This window comes from Prorops nasuta, unplaced genomic scaffold (genome assembly GCF_024137725.1).
Source record: "Prorops nasuta isolate Cenicafe-Biocafe unplaced genomic scaffold, Cenicafe_Pnas_1.2 PNAS00034, whole genome shotgun sequence".
In the NCBI taxonomy this organism is placed as follows: domain Eukaryota; kingdom Metazoa; phylum Arthropoda; class Insecta; order Hymenoptera; family Bethylidae; genus Prorops; species Prorops nasuta.
In genome coordinates, this window is record NW_027116831.1 from 311,298 (window position 1) to 337,556 (window position 26,259).

The 26,259-nt window shown below is 31.7% G+C and overlaps 3 protein-coding genes and 2 long non-coding RNA genes across 7 annotated transcripts; 4 read left to right on the forward strand and 1 right to left on the reverse strand.

Annotated features, from left to right (window-relative positions):
• The first annotated feature begins 2,517 nt into the window (after nt 1–2,517).
• On the forward strand, nt 2,518–6,073 carry LOC136783612 (uncharacterized). 2 transcript variants are annotated; one of them, XR_010824282.1, is made up of 7 exons: nt 2,518–2,681; nt 2,805–2,996; nt 3,120–3,280; nt 3,392–3,654; nt 3,744–3,933; nt 4,010–4,210; nt 4,309–6,073. It is a non-coding gene; the product is annotated as an uncharacterized lncRNA (long non-coding RNA). The 2 variants fall into 2 exon arrangements; XR_010824283.1 differs by having other exon boundaries at nt 3,392–3,650.
• A 1,665-nt stretch (nt 6,074–7,738) lies between these two features.
• Nucleotides 7,739–10,916, reverse strand: LOC136783614 (uncharacterized). 2 transcript variants are annotated; one of them, XR_010824285.1, is made up of 7 exons: nt 10,753–10,916; nt 10,438–10,629; nt 10,154–10,314; nt 9,784–10,042; nt 9,501–9,690; nt 9,224–9,424; nt 7,739–9,125 (listed from the first exon to the last, which is right to left on the reverse strand). It is a non-coding gene; the product is annotated as an uncharacterized lncRNA (long non-coding RNA). The 2 variants fall into 2 exon arrangements; XR_010824284.1 differs by having other exon boundaries at nt 9,780–10,042.
• A 76-nt stretch (nt 10,917–10,992) lies between these two features.
• Nucleotides 10,993–13,759, forward strand: LOC136783576 (uncharacterized). Its single transcript, XM_066743831.1, has 8 exons — nt 10,993–11,437; nt 11,515–11,715; nt 11,966–12,079; nt 12,179–12,453; nt 12,538–12,597; nt 12,667–12,865; nt 12,936–13,051; nt 13,748–13,759. Exons 1-8 carry the CDS (start codon nt 11,284–11,286, stop codon nt 13,757–13,759), a joined length of 1,131 nt encoding a protein of 376 aa, XP_066599928.1. The 5' UTR covers nt 10,993–11,283.
• An 853-nt stretch (nt 13,760–14,612) lies between these two features.
• Nucleotides 14,613–15,218, forward strand: LOC136783577 (uncharacterized). Its single transcript, XM_066743832.1, has one exon. The coding sequence runs from the start codon at nt 14,613–14,615 to the stop codon at nt 15,216–15,218; it is 606 nt and encodes a 201-aa protein (XP_066599929.1).
• A 2,970-nt stretch (nt 15,219–18,188) lies between these two features.
• LOC136783578 (uncharacterized) lies at nt 18,189–19,409 on the forward strand. The gene is made up of 2 exons (XM_066743833.1): nt 18,189–18,564; nt 18,661–19,409. Exons 1-2 carry the CDS (start codon nt 18,189–18,191, stop codon nt 19,407–19,409), a joined length of 1,125 nt encoding a protein of 374 aa, XP_066599930.1.
• Nucleotides 19,410–26,259: the final 6,850 nt, after the last annotated feature.

Consider the following 26,259-nt stretch of genomic DNA (forward strand, 5'->3'; position numbering starts at 1 on the left):
GAAAAAGATAATTGAATAATCTTCAAGATAACGTCAATTTAAAGAAGCAGAAGAAAAAACTGCAAAATAAATGTAATTAAGAAAAACTATGGATCTTAGATAAGTAAAAACGTTTGAATAATTTAAAGTATTTATATATTGAATTTACTAGTGTTACTTTGTGGAAATATATTTTGTACAAATATGATTTAGGTGTTTGTGGCTTTCGCAAAGGATTAAAGAAATGCAGCATAAATGTTTATCAGAATAATAATGAGAGACGAGACAAAAATGACTGATAAGTGTAATTAAAATATTCATGCGTACTTTATTGACATATATGTCATCTGGTATAACTTTTACTGCTACGATGTTCATATTAATTATGATTTTATGATGAGAAACGCATGGGTCAAAGAAGGCAATACTTCTTACAAGGTAAATGTAAACAATTTGCAAATGTATTATACTTTCAATTTCAAATATAAAACTGTGTCTTAACTGTTTAGTTGATTAATTATTTAGATATTACTTTTATCGCTGGAATGATATCTTGCTCATATCTACGATGAGCAGAAATAAGAAGATATGAAGGACTTTCGACTAATCCCATCCATGTAAATTGCTTCTTTTGGCACAGAGTTTATGGTTAGTAATCGCAAGGTATATGTAATTTTTATTACAGTGTTTATTAATTCAAAGTTACTTTTAATTTGTTTAGCTTAATGAGTTTATATATTAAATATGGTCTGCTTTGGTTTTTCAGATATTACTGAGCGACTGAAGTGGAACTTTTATCAAATAACCTATTCAAGGATTATAATAAATATATAGAGTATGGATATATATATAATTATTAATAATCATACGCTGCAAGATTTGTACAGATGACAAGTGTCTTTATAACAGTGATTTTGCAATACTTAATTAGAACAAGTTCAAGCAAAGTTAAATTATACAAGTTAATATTGAAATTTTATCATTTTCACTATTATTAAATATATTTAATAGATATACAATATGCAGGGCGTACCACTTAAAATGCTCCAGAACATAGATACAAAAAGACGCGTACCTCTTCAACTATAAGAGATATTCAATGTTTGCACAGGACTTTTTCGAAACCTTTTGTTATTTGCTTCCAAAAGGGTCATATGAAAAAATTGAATATCTCTTATAATTAACGCAATACACGCTTTTTGTATCTATGCTCTGGGGCATTTAAGTGGTACGCCCTGCATATTGTATATCTATTAAATATATTTAATAATAGTGAAAATGATAAAATTTCAATATTAACTTGTATAATTTAACTTTGCTTGAACTTGTTCTAATTAAGTATTGCAAAATCACTGTTATAAAGACACTTGTCATCTGTACAAATCTTGCAGCGTATGATTATTAATAATTATATATATATCCATACTCTATATATTTATTATAATCCTTGAATAGGTTATTTGATAAAAGTTCCACTTCAGTCGCTCAGTAATATCTGAAAAACCAAAGCAGACCATATTTAATATATAAACTCATTAAGCTAAGCAAATTAAAAGTAACTTTGAATTAATAAACACTGTAATAAAAATTACATATACCTTGCGATTACTAACCATAAACTCTGTGCCAAAAGAAGCAATTTACATGGATGGGATTAGTCGAAAGTCCTTCATATCTTCTTATTTCTGCTCATCGTAGATATGAGCAAGATATCATTCCAGCGATAAAAGTAATATCTAAATAATTAATCAACTAAACAGTTAAGACACAGTTTTATATTTGAAATTGAAAGTATAATACATTTGCAAATTGTTTACATTTACCTTGTAAGAAGTATTGCCTTCTTTGACCCATGCGTTTCTCATCATAAAATCATAATTAATATGAACATCGTAGCAGTAAAAGTTATACCAGATGACATATATGTCAATAAAGTACGCATGAATATTTTAATTACACTTATCAGTCATTTTTGTCTCGTCTCTCATTATTATTCTGATAAACATTTATGCTGCATTTCTTTAATCCTTTGCGAAAGCCACAAACACCTAAATCATATTTGTACAAAATATATTTCCACAAAGTAACACTAGTAAATTCAATATATAAATACTTTAAATTATTCAAACGTTTTTACTTATCTAAGATCCATAGTTTTTCTTAATTACATTTATTTTGCAGTTTTTTCTTCTGCTTCTTTAAATTGACGTTATCTTGAAGATTATTCAATTATCTTTTTCTCATCTTGATATCTAAATGAATACTACAATAAATGCCTTACGACATTATAGCAATATATTACTAGATTTCGGCCATATTCACTAGTCATATAGGTAGTCGACTCACTTCTACAAAAGTTTTCGGACAATCTAGTATGTACCCTATTAGCAACTCTAGCGGAGAAATATGTAGTTAATATTCACAATCCGGCAACGTCGATCTGAACTGTCAGATTGCAGACTATTATTTTTTGGTGATAACAATAAATGTCAGGTCAGTAATAACTATTTATTAAACTATTAATTTATTATTGCAAGGAGCACGATGCTTTGTGTAATTTTTTGGTTGCAGGTTTTTTCTAAATTTATACGTGTCCTTTAATATGAAGAAATTTTTAAACTCATTATAAAAATTATTAGGAAAAGGGAATATATATATTAAAAAACATAGTGTAAAACATAACTTCTAACATTGTTTTAAAGGTATGCATTAAATGTCTTACATAACTAATGAATATATATTGCAGAAAATATATCCATCTTAATTACAATAATCGAAGTTGGGAATAAATATAAGTATTTGAATATTGTAAAATGTTTTTAAAGGTTTCGATGGTCACAAGAGGTGAAAGTGAACAGATGTATCGGTCAAATGTAAACCTTCTATAATATTATCCAGCCTTACATGGATTGCATTCAACGGGACAGGACATTATTATTACAATATGGAATTGTCGAAATTTGTAAGAGCCATATATATGATCAATGGAACATTCCATTGATTTAGTCAATGATATGGTATGTATTGCGTTGTGGTGGTAAAAATTATACTCATACATTTAGAAATCTTTAATTAAAATAAATTACTCTTAATGTAATATTTTTATCTTATATTTGCAATATCTACCAACTCGACAACAGCTGTTAAAGCATGAAGTGCCCATGGAGATTGTGTACAAGCAGTGCATGAAATAAGGTATAAGGAACAAAATTCTAGTGCAAGTTTATATGTATATAGCAAATTTTAGTGGGACATTATTAGACTTCTTGGCCTTACTGCATTCAATATTGTATAGTAAACCGTAAGTACAATATTTTGTGCAAATATTAATGCATCTTTTACTTTATATGCTTTTTCCTAAATCATTTTTGTACAATTATCCGCAGTAAGTAATGGAAATTCAATGTTATAGCTTAACTGCGAATCTCCCTGGAACTAATATTATGAAGTGAGAGGATATATAGAAAAATTTACAAGAGCTTGAAATTGTAGAAAATGTTAAAAACATTTATAAGTTAATTTAGGGGCTACGTGGAAATATTGAGGCTTCGACTTTGAATAGAGATTGTACTGAGTCCAGCTCTCTGTCCGTAATCAATATATGATTAATTTATGTAATGGTTTCTTCGACAGCAGATGTTTATTCAGAAATATATGCTACATAATAGAAAGTATGTGAGTATTGCTGGTTAATTTTCAATAATCACCTTTATTTAAATAGATTTTAAATAATTTTAACTAATAATTGTATCATTCATATATAGATAGGGGATTTTGTTTTTAAGAAATGCTATATCTGGTGAAAGAGAAAGGATTATATGATAATAACTGGACCAAGCCAACTATATAAATTTATAGAGGTATAGAAAAAATAAAATCCTTTTTTGAAAATGGTCACACCTAAATAAAATAGTGGTTGGATAGCAATAAATTTATTTAACCATCAATAACTGGGTATAACTAAATTATAAAAAGTTTTGTTTTGAATTATTGAGCAAGCCTTTAGTAAATTAAGTTTGTATGCTTTCAGATGAGAGAATGATGCGAGTCATGTAATTGATAAGCTACAGGAATACATAATTCTTGTGATACATATGGCAGTGAAGCACAGAAGCTAGTATTTTTCAGATGTTAACCATCCACTTACACCAAGATTTAAGCAATTCTTTCTTAACTTCGCTTTCAATCCAAGAAACAAGCTTTGCTAAAAAGTATACTATGGATGGACGAGGTAATTAGAGGAGAAACGTCAAAGATATAAATAAGAGATAAAGTGTAAGGATTTTAATATATTTATAATTATAATTATTTGTATGTTGAACTTTGAAGGTCTTGTATTTCAAGCTGCTAATGACAGATGACGGAACAGGAACGGAAGGCCTATCTTTCACCGAAGAAGCGCCAGCACGTGTAGTTTCATGGATGGTCCAACTCATCAATATTTGCTTCGTCCTATTTAAGAAAAAGTTATGTAGATCTATTCAATATATTCAGTTAGCACGAAAAGTTCTTTTAGAAAATTTTTATTTTATTGCTGCAAAATGAAATAAAAATTCTTTCTTTTACTCTGAATGCAAAGAATTCGAAGCCATTTTCTAAGAAGTTAAGTTTTCCAGCAAAATATTTTATTTTTAAAATATAATAAAATGATACTCAAAAAGCATTCTTCGTGCTAGTCAGTTATGCTATTATACGCAATATAATAATTCTGTTACATGTTAAAAATGCAATAATGAACAAGTATCCCAATGTGCATTTCAACGTTTTATGAGCGTGTATTAATTGTTCAAATGGGCACTAGTGATTTATGGGCTGTTAATTATATATAAAAATGCTTACAAGCAAAATGTTTTCAATTTTTTCCATCAACTTTTCGTTATTAGCTGCTAAGGAACTCAAAAAATGAAAAATAACTTTTCTCTCTGTTTCTTTTAGTAATTTAAGAAAAGCTGTGTTCCATTGTCTTTGTAAGAACTCTTCCTTTTCTTCTAAATTTTTTATCCCGCGTTTTCCATTGATTGTCTGTTCATTTTCTATTATGTAAAGTGACATCAATTCAGTTAGATTTTCTGAAAATATAAAACTACGTTAAAAGATCATACACATAAATGTGGAAATAAAAATTACTTTTGAATTAGAGAAGAATGTAACTATGACCACATTTATAATATAGCCCTTACCTACAAATTTAAATATGTCGGGATGCGGTCCAAGCAATTCTTTGAGCGCCTTGTGGTACCTCTCTATACGATTATTTGTTCGCTCTTTTTGATTGAAAACAGACAAAACATCTGGATCTACCTTTCTCATCCAATAACTTCTAATATATTTCATTAGTTTGTTAAATAGTTCAGATAAGCCGTATTTTATTACTTGTCCATCGATAACTTCTAAACCCTCGCTCATTAAAAAAGATGGGAGCAATGGTATGTTGTACAAATGCCTTAATATTAGCCAAACTCTAGTTACATCTAATGGCTTCAATCTTGAGAGGTTCGTAAAAACTTTACATTTTCTTGCCATTTTTCGTACATTCTGCAATAAATCATAATTGTAGTTGATCGCATCTTTTATTTAGACCTTAATTAGCTAAAAAGAAGATAATACTCACCTGCACATAATGGAAATAACACCCTATTAATCGTGCCTGCGGAAAATTATCCATCAAGGCATTTTGCAGCGCTTTTTCATAATCCGCGTGTATAACTTTAGGACAAAAATTTAACACCTTCTCTTTTATAAAGAAAAACAGTTTATTGTACAGTTGTCCTTTTTTACTATTGGCTAGAACCCATATAAACGGAATGGCCTATCATTGAACATATGAAACAATTAGAATGCCTTTTTCGTTTTTTTATATTAATTATATTATAAAATGCAAGATAATATTTTGACCTTTCCGTTATGTTCTGTCATTAAAGTCATCAATTGATATACATCTTTGATTTTTGGCGTTGTCTCGAATGTACCGTCTACATATAATTTATCAAAATATTTAATCATTTTGATCATTTTTTTATCATAAATAATTGTGAAAGTAATGTCATTTTCATCATATTTCAAAATTGTTAAAAAATGCATTTTATTGTTAACTTTGAACTTTAACAATTTTCTATATGTAGTTCCGTTAAATACTCTTTCCATATTGTGCAGTGTCAATTTAATTTTAGGGTATTTCTTCCCTTTCCATCTTCTTATTGATCTATCAACTTTTGTAAAAGGAACCATTTTGGATCCTTTAGGGTTTCTATTACAACAAATTAACATGGGTATATTTTCATGTAATAAAAATTATACCAATATCTTACAATTATTAATTTTTTATTACCTTACTGCACAATTATTGTAAATATGCCTTGCCATTGTTGATGGCATTATTCTTGTTGATGACGCAAAACTCTTTAAGTTTGATTTAAAAGTTTTCACAATCTTTTTGGTTTCATCAACGTCATGATTATGTGCTTTACTTATTAAGAACTTATCCGTGCAACCTGTTCTTTTTAAAATTTTAGCCCGACCAGGGCAACTATTCTTCAAAGCACATCTAAAATATCTAATAAAAATCTCATATTACAATTTATATTTATGTTTGCCAAGTTTTTAAGTAAATCGAGAATTAACACGGTATATTATTTGATTTACTACACATTATACAGGCAAAGTTGTATTTTTCTACGCAATTGATATACTAGTTTTTATTAAGGACATTTTAAGCCGATCTCTCTATATATGTATTATTAAAGGTCTTAGATAAAATTATAACACCTATATAAATTAATTTATGAAAAAAATTAATTTTTACATGCAAATGGATCTAGGTAGCCCTGAATATTTTTGCATTAAGTTAAAATTGTTATGGAGCTTTTTTCTATCCAAATTAACGTTATCGAAGTGGAAGACAAAAGAAAAAAAAAAACAAAACCGTATACTTACATTACGGTAGTCCCGTTCTTTTGCTGATAGCTTCTTACTTTATGGTAAAAATATTTATCGGGGAAGTTGTAATCACATTCGAATGACATTTTTATAATATTAATAGCGATATGAACCCTATGAATTTTCAATCGAGACTGAACTCTATGCTTGCCATGATAATAGATCCATCCGTGATGTTGTTTATTTACAAATTGACTAGATTTACTTCATGCCGCGCGCCTCTTTAGAAAAAGTGCCGCGCGGCTTCTTTCATATTTTGCCGTAAAGAGAGAAAGGAGCCGATAAAGGTTCTCGATGGAATAATGAAGAAAGATGTTGCTAATGTTATGTTTTTCTCTTTTACTTAAATTTGCTAACATTTTTCACCATTCTATTTTATTCTAAAAGTGGTTTTTGCCTTTGATTTGTTCTATAAGAAAAGGGATAAAAATAGCATATAAAATAAATAAAGCTTCTACAATTTTCTTATTTTTGTAAAAGAAAGTATTTGTCAAATAACAAATAGATATATAAAGTATATTCTCACAAGTTAGTTTCTAGTTATACACGTGTTAAGTAGTTCAACCTTACAAAAATTCGGCCGTTAATACGTGACTAAAACTATTCACTTTTGTAAAATCCTAAAATCCCTTTAAAAAACCCAATGTCATGTATAAAATTAAAATATTATTTTACACATGTCAACATACGCTAAACGTTATTGCGAAATCTAATCAAAACTATTGATAAGGTTTAATTATAAAGGCATTACTTTGTTAGTACTCTAATTTATTTCTTGTACAATAAACTGTTTTTCTTTATAAAAGAGAAGGTGTTAAATTTTTGTCCTAAAGTTATACACGCGGATTATGAAAAAGCGCTGCAAAATGCCTTGATGGATAATTTTCCGCAGGCACGATTAATAGGGTGTTATTTCCATTATGTGCAGGTGAGTATTATCTTCTTTTTAGCTAATTAAGGTCTAAATAAAAGATGCGATCAACTACAATTATGATTTATTGCAGAATGTACGAAAAATGGCAAGAAAATGTAAAGTTTTTACGAACCTCTCAAGATTGAAGCCATTAGATGTAACTAGAGTTTGGCTAATATTAAGGCATTTGTACAACATACCATTGCTCCCATCTTTTTTAATGAGCGAGGGTTTAGAAGTTATCGATGGACAAGTAATAAAATACGGCTTATCTGAACTATTTAACAAACTAATGAAATATATTAGAAGTTATTGGATGAGAAAGGTAGATCCAGATGTTTTGTCTGTTTTCAATCAAAAAGAGCTAACAAATAATCGTATAGAGAGGTACCACAAGGCGCTCAAAGAATTGCTTGGACCGCATCCCGACATATTTAAATTTGTAGGTAAGGGCTATATTATAAATGTGGTCATAGTTACATTCTTCTCTAATTCAAAAGTAATTTTTATTTCCACATTTATGTGTATGATCTTTTAACGTAGTTTTATATTTTCAGAAAATCTAACTGAATTGATGTCACTTTACATAATAGAAAATGAACAGACAATCAATGGAAAACGCGGGATAAAAAATTTAGAAGAAAAGGAAGAGTTCTTACAAAGACAATGGAACACAGCTTTTCTTAAATTACTAAAAGAAACAGAGAGAAAAGTTATTTTTCATTTTTTGAGTTCCTTAGCAGCTAATAACGAAAAGTTGATGGAAAAAATTGAAAACATTTTGCTTGTAAGCATTTTTATATATAATTAACAGCCCATAAATCACTAGTGCCCATTTGAACAATTAATACACGCTCATAAAACGTTGAAATGCACATTGGGATACTTGTTCATTATTGCATTTTTAACATGTAACAGAATTATTATATTGCGTATAATAGCATAACTGACTAGCACGAAGAATGCTTTTTGAGTATCATTTTATTATATTTTAAAAATAAAATATTTTGCTGGAAAACTTAACTTCTTAGAAAATGGCTTCGAATTCTTTGCATTCAGAGTAAAAGAAAGAATTTTTATTTCATTTTGCAGCAATAAAATAAAAATTTTCTAAAAGAACTTTTCGTGCTAACTGAATATATTGAATAGATCTACATAACTTTTTCTTAAATAGGACGAAGCAAATATTGATGAGTTGGACCATCCATGAAACTACACGTGCTGGCGCTTCTTCGGTGAAAGATAGGCCTTCCGTTCCTGTTCCGTCATCTGTCATTAGCAGCTTGAAATACAAGACCTTCAAAGTTCAACATACAAATAATTATAATTATAAATATATTAAAATCCTTACACTTTATCTCTTATTTATATCTTTGACGTTTCTCCTCTAATTACCTCGTCCATCCATAGTATACTTTTTAGCAAAGCTTGTTTCTTGGATTGAAAGCGAAGTTAAGAAAGAATTGCTTAAATCTTGGTGTAAGTGGATGGTTAACATCTGAAAAATACTAGCTTCTGTGCTTCACTGCCATATGTATCACAAGAATTATGTATTCCTGTAGCTTATCAATTACATGACTCGCATCATTCTCTCATCTGAAAGCATACAAACTTAATTTACTAAAGGCTTGCTCAATAATTCAAAACAAAACTTTTTATAATTTAGTTATACCCAGTTATTGATGGTTAAATAAATTTATTGCTATCCAACCACTATTTTATTTAGGTGTGACCATTTTCAAAAAAGGATTTTATTTTTTCTATACCTCTATAAATTTATATAGTTGGCTTGGTCCAGTTATTATCATATAATCCTTTCTCTTTCACCAGATATAGCATTTCTTAAAAACAAAATCCCCTATCTATATATGAATGATACAATTATTAGTTAAAATTATTTAAAATCTATTTAAATAAAGGTGATTATTGAAAATTAACCAGCAATACTCACATACTTTCTATTATGTAGCATATATTTCTGAATAAACATCTGCTGTCGAAGAAACCATTACATAAATTAATCATATATTGATTACGGACAGAGAGCTGGACTCAGTACAATCTCTATTCAAAGTCGAAGCCTCAATATTTCCACGTAGCCCCTAAATTAACTTATAAATGTTTTTAACATTTTCTACAATTTCAAGCTCTTGTAAATTTTTCTATATATCCTCTCACTTCATAATATTAGTTCCAGGGAGATTCGCAGTTAAGCTATAACATTGAATTTCCATTACTTACTGCGGATAATTGTACAAAAATGATTTAGGAAAAAGCATATAAAGTAAAAGATGCATTAATATTTGCACAAAATATTGTACTTACGGTTTACTATACAATATTGAATGCAGTAAGGCCAAGAAGTCTAATAATGTCCCACTAAAATTTGCTATATACATATAAACTTGCACTAGAATTTTGTTCCTTATACCTTATTTCATGCACTGCTTGTACACAATCTCCATGGGCACTTCATGCTTTAACAGCTGTTGTCGAGTTGGTAGATATTGCAAATATAAGATAAAAATATTACATTAAGAGTAATTTATTTTAATTAAAGATTTCTAAATGTATGAGTATAATTTTTACCACCACAACGCAATACATACCATATCATTGACTAAATCAATGGAATGTTCCATTGATCATATATATGGCTCTTACAAATTTCGACAATTCCATATTGTAATAATAATGTCCTGTCCCGTTGAATGCAATCCATGTAAGGCTGGATAATATTATAGAAGGTTTACATTTGACCGATACATCTGTTCACTTTCACCTCTTGTGACCATCGAAACCTTTAAAAACATTTTACAATATTCAAATACTTATATTTATTCCCAACTTCGATTATTGTAATTAAGATGGATATATTTTCTGCAATATATATTCATTAGTTATGTAAGACATTTAATGCATACCTTTAAAACAATGTTAGAAGTTATGTTTTACACTATGTTTTTTAATATATATATTCCCTTTTCCTAATAATTTTTATAATGAGTTTAAAAATTTCTTCATATTAAAGGACACGTATAAATTTAGAAAAAACCTGCAACCAAAAAATTACACAAAGCATCGTGCTCCTTGCAATAATAAATTAATAGTTTAATAAATAGTTATTACTGACCTGACATTTATTGTTATCACCAAAAAATAATAGTCTGCAATCTGACAGTTCAGATCGACGTTGCCGGATTGTGAATATTAACTACATATTTCTCCGCTAGAGTTGCTAATAGGTTGCGCGAACTCCAGCCATTTTCACATGATTATATAGAGGGGATGCGCATGACCAAAAAATTTTTAGGCCAAATGTCCGCCTACCATACTATCAGCTGTTTCATTCAAACGAAAGTGCATCATGAAGTTGCACTTAATTAAATATCAATGAGTTTGCTTACACTGAATAGTAACAGCTGTAATCTGTAATTCATCGACAAAATTTTAAAATGCTATACGCCTTGGTGCAGTGGACTATAGGAAAACAAATTACCATCTTAAATCAAAATCATTTTCCTAAGAAAAAGAAAATTGCAGAGAAGACCAAAATTAATGTGCGATATGGTAAAATCAAGTATGAAGCGACTGTCATAAAAATAAGCGGTTAGTAACTCCTTTTATTATATTATCATTATTGTATTAATTAATAAATGTACATTCATAAATATTATCACTTGCAGAAGACGAAGAGTATTTGAAGAAATTTGGCGTCACAACCAGTGGAAAAATATTTAATGAAAAGCTAAATAAATGCGCATTTAAGCCTAAAAAGAATGTGGCGAAAAGAATAAGCTTAAAGAAGTACCGTAAAAGTATGGATTTTAAAAACGATTCAAAACATCATGAGATATTAAATCTGAAACCAATTTACTCCAATCATGGTAAGTACAATTAAGAAAGTAGACTATACAGTTTGGCTATTGTAAGGATATCACTTTTCGGTATAAAGTTGCTTTTATGTTGCTAAATATTAGGCATATTAGTATGTAGCTGCTTCATATGTTCAGTTTTTAAGGCGAATGACTTGATATTTGCATAGTAATGAGATGCTCAGTGCTTCTAGAGTTACAGAAAATTATATACAAATTGTAATGTGCTTAATATTAATTATAATATTTGTGTTTTAAACAGAATCTGACATTCCAACGGCCGTAAACGATTCAGATAATGAGTTTATTCAAGAACATAATGAAGTTCAATTGTCTCCGATATCCTTTTCCACTTTCACTGCTGAGAAATTAGCTGGTAAGACATAAACATTGAAATCATTTTTATAATGCTAGTTGATTATTTTCTTTTACTTTAATAATTGATAATTAATTACATTTACTTCTAACACTGTAGAAGAGTCTATAACAAACAGAGATTTGGATGATTCTATTAGTAATAATGCTATAGAAAGGGCTGTATCAGATGAAGATTTTGAAAATTCGGCTGCTGATAACAATATTAGTAATAACGCTATAGAAACTGATGGATCAGATGCAAATATACAAAATCCTGCTACGAGTAATCACACTAATAATACGCGCAACACTGCGGTTTTAATTAATATATTTAAAAAGCTATTAAAATGTTTAAACGTAGAACGTCAAGAGAAATCTCCTCTTTTAAAAAAGGTGTTGTATTAATCAAACACATTGGATCAAATACATTAATATTAACATATTGAAAAATGAAATGATATGTGATATTTATTTTAGTTAATAAACCAAGCACAGTTTCTAGTACAGCAATCGGAAGAAACTGAAGACGACGATAAGGTGATGATTATTTATTGATTACTTTTTTATATTTAGATTCTTAATGTTAAATGCGACATAAATTTACAGATCGAATTATGGCCAGCGTCTGCAGTGTATGTGAGTTCAGCAGACCTTGCATATATAAAATTATGGAGTCACAAACCCAATGAGATGGTCCGGCGCTTATTAAAAAATATTATTGATCCAGAAAAATTGAAAAATTACTCAGCCAGGGGAAAAGGAGGGAAAGAAGGGGTGCCAGAACATATAATAAAAGCCGTAGAATGTAATTTTACTGTTTTATTCATAGTAAATGTTGACGAGTTGTGTCTTATATAAAACAATTATATTTCCAGGTTTTGTAAAAAAACATGCGGCTTTTCCCCTTAAAAGAAGCCAATTTACGAGGACAGTAAATTTGTGTTGTTCCAGCATCAGAAATCCCCGAAGAGAAAAAGAAATCAATAGCTCGGTAATAAAATGGTCTCATTTGATTCGTCAAGATCAGATTTTATTCTGCATTTGTTACTTAATATGAGGCTGAAGTTAGCAGACAGTTTCCAGCCGACAGTTAGCTCGCATCAAAAGTATTATCCACGCAGCAGCAGACCGGCAATCTGCAAGCGTTCGGACTATTCCCTTTGTTATTTATTAAGATCTACAAGGATGTAAAGTTTACAAAATTTTTAAAAATTTCCTGGTTATAGAAAATCGCATATATAAGTGCGAAATTATGTAGCATCACTTCGCCGTTTTTAGCTTTTAATCCTACTGTATTAAATTTCGAAGAGATCTATGTATTTCTCATTAGGGATCTCGATCATTTCAAGTAAGTACAGTAGGATGAAAAGCTAGAAACGGCGAAGTGATGCTACATAATTTCGCACTTATATATGCGATTTTCTATACCCAGGAAATTTTAAAAAATTTTGTAAACTTTACATCCTTGTAGATCTTAATAAATAACAAAGGGAATAGTCCGAACGCGTGCAGATTGCCGGTCTGCTGCTGCGTGGACAATTTTTTGACGCGAGCTAATTGTCGGCTGGAAACTGTCGGCTAACTTCAGCCTCATTTACTTAATTATAATTTTTCTTTCCTCTATATAAATTCAATCACCCGTTGCTGTTCACAACTTGTCGATGTACCTATGAATCTGTCGTTGAAGAGGAGAGATTAGGCATTTCACACCATTTTTAAATATATTTGTCTTGTTTATATTTCGCATTGTAATTGACTTATAATTTTTAAAAATAAATTGTATTTAATTGCATAATTAGCCTTGACTAATTTAATATAATTTAGTACTAAGTCAATCGTAAAATTAAAGTGATAATCTTTGAATAATATAACTGACGAAATCCACAAAGTGTAATATAGTCTAAGATAAAAAATATAAAAAAAAGGTATCGCCGATGGTATTTCCGATACGTCTTGCATATGGGCTGATAAGAGACGTATCGGCGAGTCGGATTTTTAACGGTCTTTAAAAGTATCGCCGAGTCCGTTTGCGAAGCTGATTTTTTTTACGCGGGAACTTATAATCTGTAAAGAGATTGGAGGGAAACGTATAAATTTTGGCTCGCGTGGTTCGTACAATGGTCGCGTTAGTGCAGCTGTACTGCAATATAACAAGCAGGAAGTTTTGCCAAGCCTTTATAGAGGGATGTCCAAAGAAATTCCTTCCGCAATAAAAAAAATTAGTGAAGCGACGCCAAAAAAAGATTTTACTAAAGAAAATTAGCCGGTTGGAGAAGGGGAGATGTCGTAAAATCGATTCTTCTTTAAGCCTAAAAAATAGGTATTCGGGCCTACAATCGCAGAAGCCTGATATCTCGTCAGAAGCGTTAGATCAACTTCGCCAGTATCACTTTGAAAAATTGAAAGATAATTAAAAGAAGTCGATCGATATAGAACGTAAAACGAGAGGTCAGGCTAATTCTGAATTATTGATGACGATCAGAAGAGAAATGTTGACAGCATCGAACTTTGGCGAAGTATGTCACATGCGCGAGACTACGTCTTGCGCGAATATGGTGATGAAAATACTATATCCGCCAATTTTGGAAAATGATGCAATAACATATGGTCGTCTTAATGAAAAAAATGCGAGAGAATGTTTACAAAAAGAAATAAACAAGCAGATTCGAAGCTGCGGTTTATTTATTGAAAGAAAACTTTCATATTTGGGCGCTTCAACAGATGGCCTTATTGATGATGAAGGGATAGTAGAAATTAAATGCTCGTTCACCGGAAAGGACCTGTCAGCGAAAGAAGTTATTGAAGCTAAACTCCATCTGAGGCGAATTTTCGGTAATAGAAAAATGAATAAAACTATGAATAAACGCTATAATTATTATTATCAGGTGCAGGGTCAGCTTCAAATTACTCAACGGCAATACTGCCTGTTTAGTATATGGACACCCAAAAGCATTGTCACAATTCGTGTGGAAAGAGACGATGAATTCTGGCATAGACAAATGGAAACTAAGCTCGTACGATTTTATGAGTATTGCTTGTTTCCTGAAATTTTAGATCGTCGTAAAAATCGAAACATGCAAATTCGTGATCCGCCTTATTTTTGGAGGCACAGGAGAAAGCGGGAATTAAAAAGGAACAGAAGCAAAGCAATAAATTAAATAAAAATATATATCTTACTGATCTCGACGATCTTACAACTAATGATCGTTTAGATTCAATCGGTGATGTCGTTGAGGAACAATAAGAAGACGACTGCTGTGTTGTAGAAATTAGTACCTTAGAGGCTGATGATGCCTGTAAAAAACGAAGAAGTCAATTTCTCGATGCAGCAGATTGTTCTGTGGAAGAAATACAGAAGAATGTATTACCAACGACTGAAAAACTAAATGATCAATCAATAGACAGATTTTTACGAGTTGTAAGAGAAACATCAGATTTCGAGACACAAAGTGTTTTATATATTGTATATAGAAACTTAATTGAACCTAATAAGAGTTCAAAGAGTCTCCAAATTATCAGTGGAAATTGTTCAAATCACTGGCGTTGTATTTTCTTTGATGGTTAGTAGTAGGGCTAGACAGGACCTGGATGAAGTATAGGTGAGGGGGGGTGAAGAGAGGTGAGGGGGGTATTCCAAATAAGGATCGAGCCATATATGGGCATGTCCAAAAAAAAAAGATTTCGATCCAAATATGGTTATGTGCAAATATGGTTCGTGTCCGTTTTTGGGTGGGGTTTGTCCCCCTGGCCCCGCCCCTAAGGCCCCGCCCACCACCCCCACCCACCCCTATTTTTTTTTTCAAAACCCCGCGCGCATTTTTCCCGCCGCCGAGGGTGCAACGCAACTGGATGCGCGCCGCCGACAAGGCCCCGACCCCGTCGGCAAGGCAGTGAGTATCTTTATCAGCATGAAAAAGGTAAGTTTTTTGCTCTCTCTCTATCTCTCTCTCTCTCTCCCTCTCCCTCCACTTTAAGAGAACATAATTGTCTGCACGAGTAAATTTCGATGAGCTATGTGTGTGTGTGTGTGTGTGTAAGCGCACATGCATGCATGCATGCATGAATAATGTAATCGATTATGCATCAAAATGCATTTGCTGATGCATCGATACACGAACTTCAAAGACTTCTTATAAGGAATAATGTATTCATTTAGTCGTCAGCGTATGAACTTCCATCCGCTAATAAAGTCTAATTGGTTGGACATTGATGCAATTTTATCGTCGGCACGTGTAGAAAAAGAACTATATTTAACCCATTAACGTCCATAATGTCAAAATTTCTTGCACGTTTTCAAAGTGATTTTTTCCTATGTAATTGGCGTTGAAAAAATTCTTGAACCACATATTCTGATGTAAAATTGCATGCTCTTTCAGAATCCGTTGCCAGAATCATGATAAAACTCACAGGAAAAGAGATATGCTCGATTGAAACATAAAAAACACCTAAATTTTCGAAAAAAAAAATTTTTAGGATTTTTTTTCGAAGTGTTACGGTGAAGATATCACCTTGCGACCGTGATCAAAGGTGATCATGGGAGTTGAAGTTTAACAGGGAATTTTTTTGTTGACCTTGAACCATCGCTTCTTTACAAAATGGCGGAAAAAACGAATTTTTTTTTTCAATCTTCATCAACTTTTTTCTCGAAATCTATGGTCTTTAGAAAAAAATTCATAAAAACAAAAATGGCTTAGAATCGCTCGAGGAACATTCTCAAATTTTTTCAGAATTTTTTGAGACAATTTTTGAAAATTCCATTTCACAAGTTTCCCGGAAAATCAAAAATTGTCTCAAAAAATTCTGAAAAAATTTGAGAATATTCCTCGAGCGATTCTAAGGCATTTTTGTTTTTATGAATTTTTTTCTAAAGACCATAGATTTCGAGAAAAAAGTTGATGAAGATTGAAAAAAAAAAATCGTTTTTTCTGCCATTTTGTAAAGAAGCGATGGTTCAAGGTCAACAAAAAAATTCCCTGTTAAACTTCAACTCCCATGATCACCTTTGATCATGGTCGCAAGGTGATATCTTCACTGTAACACTTCGAAAAAAAATCCTAAAATTTTTTTTTTCGAAAATTTAGGTGTTTTTTATGTTTCAATCGAGCATATCTCTTTTCCTGTGAGTTTTATCATGATTCTGGCAACGGATTCTGAAAGAGCATGCAATTTTACATCAGAATATGTGGTTCAAGAATTTTTTCAACGCCAATTACATAGGAAAAAATCACTTTGAAAACGTGCAAGAAATTTTGACATTTTGGACGTTAATGGGTTAAAATGTCCATAATGTTAACATTAAACGATACAAACTCACAGCTAGAATCTTATTATTTTCCATCTATTGAATTGGAAAATGATGAAGATTATGAACTTGGTTTAATTAGTTTTGAAGCTTTTAATTCTATACCAAATATTGACGCAACTAACGATAAATTTTATTTCGATAATTTGAATATAGATATTCCTCATGGTTTGTACGAAATAGAAGCATTGAATGATTTTTTACGTGAGTCACTGTCAGCAAATGAGGTAAATCCAGACAATATTGAGAATTATCCAATGACAATACGTGGTAATAATACAACTTTAAAAAGTGAAATCTTCTGCATTTATGATATACATTTTGAAAAATCCAACAGTATCTGATCTTTACTTGGATTTACTAAACGTACAATTTTGGCAAACAAATGGCATAAATCAGACTTTCCTACTAACGTTAATAAAGTGAACATTTTGCGAATAAGCTGTAGTATTACAACAGGAGCCTATAGCAACGGATCGTTAGTGCACACAATTCATGAATTTGCACCAATTGTACCACCTGGGTATAAAATTGTTGAGGTACCACCAAATGCAATATATCTCCCGGTAACTCAAAAAATTATAAATCATTTAATTATACGTATTTTGGATCAAAATGATAATTTAGTTAATTTTCGTGGCGAAGAAATTACTGTTCGATTACATATTAAAAAGAAGCATAAGTAAAATGCTTATATATAATCAAAAACATCATCTTTCAACTCTCATTCCTGGAGCAACTCGTGAATCGGAAGTACAACTTAGTAGAAGAGGTTTAAATCTATCAAATATTAAACTTCTACAATCATTAGGTTACATTGTGAAAAATGATCGACATACTAGACATTCAAGAATCACCCGTGTTGGACAATCGAATAACAAAAATTGAAATTCATGGATATAATCCTTATGCCAATACAAATTTGAGAAACAATGATGAAATTAGAATTCCAATCCAACATCAAGATCTATATATATTACCAAGTCAAAGTTTTCTCTACATAGAAGGAAAAGTAACAAGAACTGACGAAGGTAAAGATGAAGTATATCTTGATAATAATTGTATGGCGTTTCTATTCGATGAGATTAGATATGAATTGGATGGTGTTGAAATAGATCAATGTAGAAATGTTGGGATTACAACATCTATTAAAAATTATCTATCAGTTGGCAGTATTAATAAAAATTATGTAGAAAATGCAGGTTGGTGTCATGTTGCTTTAAAATAAACAACGAGTGATAAAAAATTATTTTTTAATTTTTGTGTACCATTACGAATGTTATTGGGATTTTGCGAAGATTACAATCACATTGTAATAAATGCCCGACACGAATTAATACTAATTCGATCTCGAAACGATTTGAATTCTCTCTTTTCTGGGTATGATAAACCCAAAGTTAACGCATCGATTGAATTAACTAAAATTCAATGGAAAATACCGCATATTACATTGGAGGAAATGAATAAATTAGCAATTCTACGTTTTGTTGAAAATGGAAATGTTGTTACTATGAACTATCGAACTTGGGATTTATATGAATATCCTCTTTTACAATCATCAACCAAACATACTTGGGCTGTGAAAGCATTTACTCAACTGGAAAAACCACGTTTTATAATATTAGCATTACAAACAAATCGAAAAGATCAAATATCAAATCAATCTCATATTTTTGATCATTGTAATATATCAAACGCTCGTCTCTATCTTAACTCTGAATCATATCCTTACGACAACTTAAACATAGATTTTGATAAAAATAACTATAGTTTGTTATATTTAATGTATTCAAAATTTAAATCTGTTTATTATGGATTACAAGAGGATAATTTATTAACTCTTAATAAATTTAAGAATATAGCGCCTTTAATTGTCATTAATTGTTCACGTCAAGTTGAATCCATTAAGAATGGTACTGTTGACATTAGAATAGATTTTGAATGTAAAAAAGATATACTTTTGAATACTAGCGCTTATTGTTTAATTTTACACGATCGTATAGTTGAATACAGTCCACTAACTAATATTGTTAGAAAAATTACATAATAAATTATAATTTTACACAATAAAATTAATGAAAAATAAAAAAATTACTAACAATAAAATTAAGGATAGGGGAAAACATCTTCGTAGAATGTGTATTGTCTAGTACCTGAGAGAGATTTTAAATAAAAATTATAAAAAATATTTGTGAAAAGTGTAATTTTTGAATATATTTTGTATATTATCAAAAAAATGAATAAATAAATAAATTAAGATTTTTTTTAATTATAAATAATAGTTTTTATTACAAATTACCCCATAGTTTATAACGTATACTATTTTATAATACTACAATATTTATATAAAACAATTGTTATTAAATACACTAAAATTATTTTTCACTTAAAAATTGTTTACATATAATTTGTTCTGGAATATAAAACAATTGATTTTAAATAAAAATATAAAATTTCGTTTTGTACAATAGAATATTTGTTAAAAATTGTATGTTTTTCAATCAATTCAAGAATACAATTTTTAAACTTAGCAGAACGAGCAATTTTTACAAAATCCTGAAATGTTTGTAAAACTGTATCCAAATTAAATTGTAACCATTGAGTTGTAATATTAATACAACGATAAAGAGATAACATATTTTTACAAATTTTACTTGATACATAAATAACACTATTTACTTGATTAAATTTAACTTTTTTTCCAATTCCATCAATTTTATCCAACAATTCTATTGATGTATCATCACTAAGTAGATGAAGAGTGGGTGTAGGTATATTATCAAAAAATTTATAAATATATTCACGATAATTATAGACCTCATTCCATGTTTCTTCGGAAAATTCAATGAAGTCATTTGTTGCAATATGACTAAGGATGATTGATATAGTAGCTTTTTGAATATTTGAAATTTTAATACCAATTTCCAAATATTCATAATCATTTGAAGTTAATGGATATCGCCTTCCCAGAATAAGAATCGGTTTCCTTTAAACAAATATATCTGTAATTAATAATAAAAAAGACAATTTTTTTAATTTTTTTTACTTACTCTCGAGGAACAGCGTTCATGCTTGACGATTAAACGATTACTGACTAGTTTTTAATGAAATTTTTGTTGTCTTATAATTCATTTTTCTTAAACTGATCAATTTTATACTTTTGCACTTCGGCAAATGAATTAAATCTCTTAACACGTCCAGAATCGAAGGATACTCCTTTCATACTTTGATATGATTCATCATTAAAATCATTATTATATTCATCATCATCATTATTATCATTATTAGCATCATCGTTTAAATAATTTCCTTTAAGATTATGATAATGGTTGGTATCATTTCCATAAAATGTTAACATCCTCACCATAAGAGTTTTTAATTTTTCACCTAAAGTGATACTTGAACATTCAATATTAAATAATGATAAATCAAATTTATCTGACTTTACAATTATACCCATGAATTCATCATAGGCTTTATACATATCATTTTGTATTATATATATTTTTCCATTTGTATATTTGAATAATGTAAAGTTCTGATAAAAATTTATTTCAGTTTGAAAAACTGATTCAACTGTGGTGAATTTGTTGGGTTTTAATACTTCACAACTGGACAATTCCATTACATAATTAGGAGTATAAAAAATATAAAAACTTTTCCAGAATTTGTTAAAACAGCTGCTTTAACACCATCATAATTAACATAATTACCTAATAATTGTTGATATGTTCTTGGATATCCTGAGTCTAATTCTCTAGTAAGAGCATCAAATATATATATATATTATTATCTGAGTATAATACTATTTTACCAACACATATTTCATGTATTGCTGTTATTCTAGTAAAATTACTCGGTAAAAATGTTAAAAAATCTCTAATTAATTTTCCATTTCTATAATATCTTTTTTTTTATTTCTATGAACTTCAAAGTGTCAAAACCATTTTCCGTACATAATGAATAGTGTACCATCAGTAATTAAATAAACAAAATCTTTAGACGATGTTTCACATACATCATCAAATTTTGGTGGTATTTCATTTTTAGGACGATAATAAGATTTTTTAATTACTCTAGTTGTTGGTTTAGTTGTTATAGCAGGAGGAGCAATAGTAGTTGGTTTAGTAGTGCTAACAGAAGGAGTAATAGTAGTAGTAGAAATTTTATTTCTATCAACCTCTTGATTGTCATTATCATTATTTTCAATATTATATAATCTTTGTATATCTAATATGTCAATATTATTAAATAAGTTATCATTAGTATTTTTAAAAAATAAATAAGTAGGTTGCATTAGTCTACCCTCATGATTATGAGAAAGCCCTAATGTATGACCAACTTCATGCATTAAAACATAAAAAAGACTAGGTTTTTCTTCTGGTATTTCTCCCAAACCATAAAACCAGTTTATACGTCTTCGTATATGAATCTCTCTCGGGCTATTTTCTTTATCAGGAAGAAAAGCATGTCCTAAAACATTATCTGCTAAATGACCAGTACATTTGATGTTTGGTTCTAATTTATAATAGTGATTATCATATTCAAACGATATAACTATATCAGCGTATTGCTTTTCATTAGTGTGATTAAATTCTAAACCTGTCATATTACTCCATATTTTAAATACTTCAACAGTAGTAGCAATTTGTTCTGGTAATCCCAAAATAAAATGCCAATATAATTTCTTTTTATTCCATTTCAATTGTTCTTGATTAAGATTGAAAACATCTTCTTTTACACCACATCTGACTTCTTTCATAGATTTAATTATTTCAGTAAATGAACTTTCATGCACTAAATTAAAGTATTGTTTAAATAACGTCATACCAGTTTCTATTTCTTCATTGGTATATTTCAACCAATTTAATTCATCTGCATTAGAACTATTATTAATTTTACTAACATATCCAAATTTTATCAAAAAATCTATCATAAATTTATCATATTGACTACTTTCGTTTATTATAATTGAAATAAATCCAGCAAGTAAGAACATAATGTATCCGCACTGCATTTTCGTTGAAAAATGTACTATCACTTGTTAAATGTAAACTGTTTGCGTGAAGCAAAACTAAAAACTAACGAATCTACCAAACATCTTGTTTTATATAGTGAGTCCCCTCTACAAAAATCTGTAGAGATACAAACATGTTGAAAGAAAAAAAGGAAAATGTTAATTAACAAACTAGTATCTTTTATACACGTGCCAGAAAAAAATGAAAATTTGAATTGATTAGATCATTGACTTCAAAAAACAAAACAAAAAAACTGTAGAGACACGTGTTGATAGGAAAAAAGAAAAAAATTGTTAATTGACAAACTATTATCTTCTATACACGTGCCAGAAAAAAAATTAAATACAGTAACTCATTGACTTCAAGTAAGTCTATTACATCTTATTAAATTACTGTCTAAACAAGCATGAATAAGGAAGTTGAACGTTGTTAACTGATAGAAAAAAGTAAAAAAACTCGTAATTTCAGTTAAGTCTACTACATCTTGTATATTTATATCTATGAGTAAAAATGTAAATGAGAAAGAACAATATCCTCTATACACGTGGTAAAGGAAAAATTATTATTATTATTTTAACACTAAGTTATTTAGTATTTATTATGATAATTATAACATACATATATATAAATACAAAATTTTAATTATGTTTTTGTTTAAACAAATATACATTTCTTAAAGCACAAATACCAGAATGAGTTATACATTGTGGAAGATTTTCTTTGACATAATCTTTCACTCGATAATCCTTATAATCATCTAGATCATAAACGTTTACATTACCTACAATGTGTTTCAAATATGTAACTTTTTCAGATCCTTTCACATAAACATCAACTCCACTGTTTTCTTTGATATACTTGGTTATTATATTTTTATGGTATTTGTAATCAATGTAACCGTCAGACCAATTAAAACCATGATGGTTTTTTGTTAACCATCTAGCTGTTTCTCTTTCTTCATCACTTAAATTATTAAATGGAAAAGGAGGTGAAAATACATAACACCCCACTTTATTTTTATCCAAAATAGCAAACTCCTTAAGGAGACTGAAGAAATATATTATGATAGTTCTATATATTTTCACGAAGAAACTTAATACAAAGATGACCACAATTTTTTTCAGAATAATGCTGATATTGCTTATAATTATATACGATTTTTGTATTTTCACCAAAATAATCTATTAATTCTTTCGGTGGTTTTAAATTTCCAAACGAATCAAAATATTTAATATTATCTCCATTTTTTATATATGCAACCCAATGAGTACCAGATCCTTCTTTATTATCCAAATTTACAATTGCACATTCTTTCTTACGAATTTTTTTAGGTAGATTTGTACGCATATAAACACCTCGAAATCCTGGTAAATTTTTTAACATTTTCTCCAGATATATATTGGTTGTTACGTCATTTATTTTTTTTTCTTCTTCCTCTGTTTTTTTATTTGTTTTCTTAATCCACGACCTCTCTTTTAAGGGGGCCAAATAAAGTCCTTGTCCTTCAATTGATTTATTATGACGTTTTAATTCTTCCAATCGTTTTCGTGCTGCACACATTAGCATCATTCACTGCTTTACTAATACTAGCAGCACCACCAGCTAATGATACAACGGCTGAAACTTGCTAAAATAGGTGCTAAAAATGGTAAAAATCCTCCTCGTTTTGCACTTGGAATAATTCTCTTCTTTCTCTTCCTCTTTACAACACCCATACCAAATTTTCTTTTTGTTTTCATTGCTCCATAGACAGCTAAAGCAGCTGCACGTTCTGAAAATTTAGCGTCTTTAGCAGTTATACGTTTTTTTGCACTTTCAGCAAGAATTCGATCAGCTTCGTGTCGCTCTTTCAGATCACTGTTTTTTGAATATGCAATGTCATGCTCTTTACAAGCAACATCAAGTTGATTAACACCACTGTCTCCTCTTGTCAATCTTTTGTTTAAATGTGTACCTGGTCCACAAAATTGATACCCAGGTATATGTAATTCAAATGGAGGAGCATTAATAACACTATTAACTAGTCCTCTACCTCTTTTTCCTTTTGTTTTAAAATTTGACATTCACGACAATCTTTTACAGCTGGTGTAGGACCATCAATATGAATTCGTGACCACGGTTGATTATAATGTTTTGTACACGAACGATATTCTGTAATTTCATTATCATATTTTATATGGTCAGGTAATCGATTCCACCTGGGGCGGTTTACCACGCTACCAGGCGCGTCCCCGGGTGGTGGATAGGGGGACGGCCGGCAGATATGCCGGTTAGCTGCGAAATAAGCCGTTTCATACGGACGAATAAGCAGTCGCGAACCAAAATGGTATTCTCACCCTCGCCTCATTTCATTCTCATGTGTCATCTGCCGTCGTACGGATTCCGGACGAGGGCCCCATAACATCACTTTTCTCATTTCACCCATTTCAGGGGACACGGGTACGGCCTCTGTGTTGACACTGCCCGAAAGGGATGTGTGGATGATTCCAGTAAGGTCGTGCTCGTGTCGGATCCCGGTGTCTACGCACCGTCCTCCCACGGAGGTATGCGGAATGCCAGTGATGGAAGAAGGTGTAAGGCGGCCTGGATGTTTGTCCCCGGGCTTGAGCCCAAAGCCATGGTGTCTGATGGAGGTAGGCATCATGGTGATCACCCCTCCACTTCCTGAGGCGGCGCGTTCGGATACGCTCCGCATGCTGGTGATTATTTATTAATTTATGGAAAACCAAACTTCTTCTTATTCTTCCCCTACAGGTAACGGCGTTAGCGCAGGAACGGGCTCCAGAGCCATGGACTTGGAGGAGGTGCGGCTGCGCCTGGAGGCCCGTGACAGAAGTGCGCAGGAACTGCATACGCTCATCCAGCGTATGTCAGTAGCAATGACGGAGCTTCTTGGACTCACGGACGGGAGAAAGGGCGTCAAGAGGAGCATCCAGGGAAAAGTGAGGGACCTGCGGGATCTCGTCGTCTCCACTGTGCAGGAGGTGCAGGGAGCTGCGACCCAGGATTGTGGGTCACTTCTCCCTGTGCTTCTTGAGACGAGGGAGCGGGACGAAGCGCGAGAAGAGGTGCAACGGCCAGCGCTGAAGAATAAGGGTACGCAGACGTCGCTTCCGCTTCCACCGACTTCTAAAGGGGGGAGGGGGGTTTCGATTAAGTCGGGTGGAAGCGGCAATAGGGAAAGGGGCGCGAAAAGGGGAGCTGCCCTGGGGACGCCTTCTCCGCCGAAGGAGGGGGCCTCTGGGGCAGCTGGCCCGCCACCAGTGGCTACGGCATCTCCTCCGCGGGAGGAGGGGGTGCAATGGTCGGTCGTGGCTGGGCGGAAGGGAAGGGGGAGGAGGGATTTGGGGCCGGCCCCGATATCCCGTCCTCCTCATTCGGGTAGGGTTGGGGCACCTCCTCGTCGCCCCCGTGCCCAGGCCGTGCTCGTAGCGTGCGGGTCGGATGGGTATGGGGGGGCGATGAGGTTGCTGAAGGAAAGGGTGGACCCCGGTAAGGTCGGGGTTGAGGTCAGGTCGATCAGGAGGACTCGCAGGGGAGACCTCCTGATTGAGCTGAACAAAGGAGGGGGCTCCGCGTCCACGCTCGCGGGGGCGGTCGCGGAGGCGTTGGGTAACGGGATTCCGGTCTCTGCTCTCTCTCCGATGGAGAGGGTGGAGATCCGGGACCTCGATGGGGTTTCGTCCGGGGAGGATGTGCGTGCGGCCCTTCTGGCCGCACTGGGCGAGGAGGCAGCCGGGGTTAGAGTCTCAGCGCCGCGAAGAACTGGTGGGGGCTCCTGGGCCGTCGGCGCTTCCATGCCACCCGAGGTGGCTGGCAAGTTGTTGCGGCTTGGGCGCGTTCGCGTTGGGTGGGTGGTCTGCAGGGTTCGCCCTGCGA

What these genes read in the sequence shown, in the direction of transcription:
- LOC136783576 (XM_066743831.1), top strand. Translation starts at nt 11,284, where the DNA reads ATGCTATACGCCTTGGTGCAGTGGACTATAGGAAAACAAATTACCATC. An exon ending in ACCAATTTACTCCAATCATG is followed by an intron (nt 11,716 to 11,965) that starts GTAAGTACAATT and finishes TGTTTTAAACAG; the next exon opens with AATCTGACATTCCAACGGCC. An exon ending in AAACTGAAGACGACGATAAG is followed by an intron (nt 12,598 to 12,666) that starts GTGATGATTATT and finishes ATAAATTTACAG; the next exon opens with ATCGAATTATGGCCAGCGTC.
- LOC136783577 (XM_066743832.1), top strand. Translation starts at nt 14,613, where the DNA reads ATGGTGATGAAAATACTATATCCGCCAATTTTGGAAAATGATGCAATA.
- LOC136783578 (XM_066743833.1), top strand. Translation starts at nt 18,189, where the DNA reads ATGATCGACATACTAGACATTCAAGAATCACCCGTGTTGGACAATCGA. An exon ending in AAATTATGTAGAAAATGCAG is followed by an intron (nt 18,565 to 18,660) that starts GTTGGTGTCATG and finishes GATTTTGCGAAG; the next exon opens with ATTACAATCACATTGTAATA.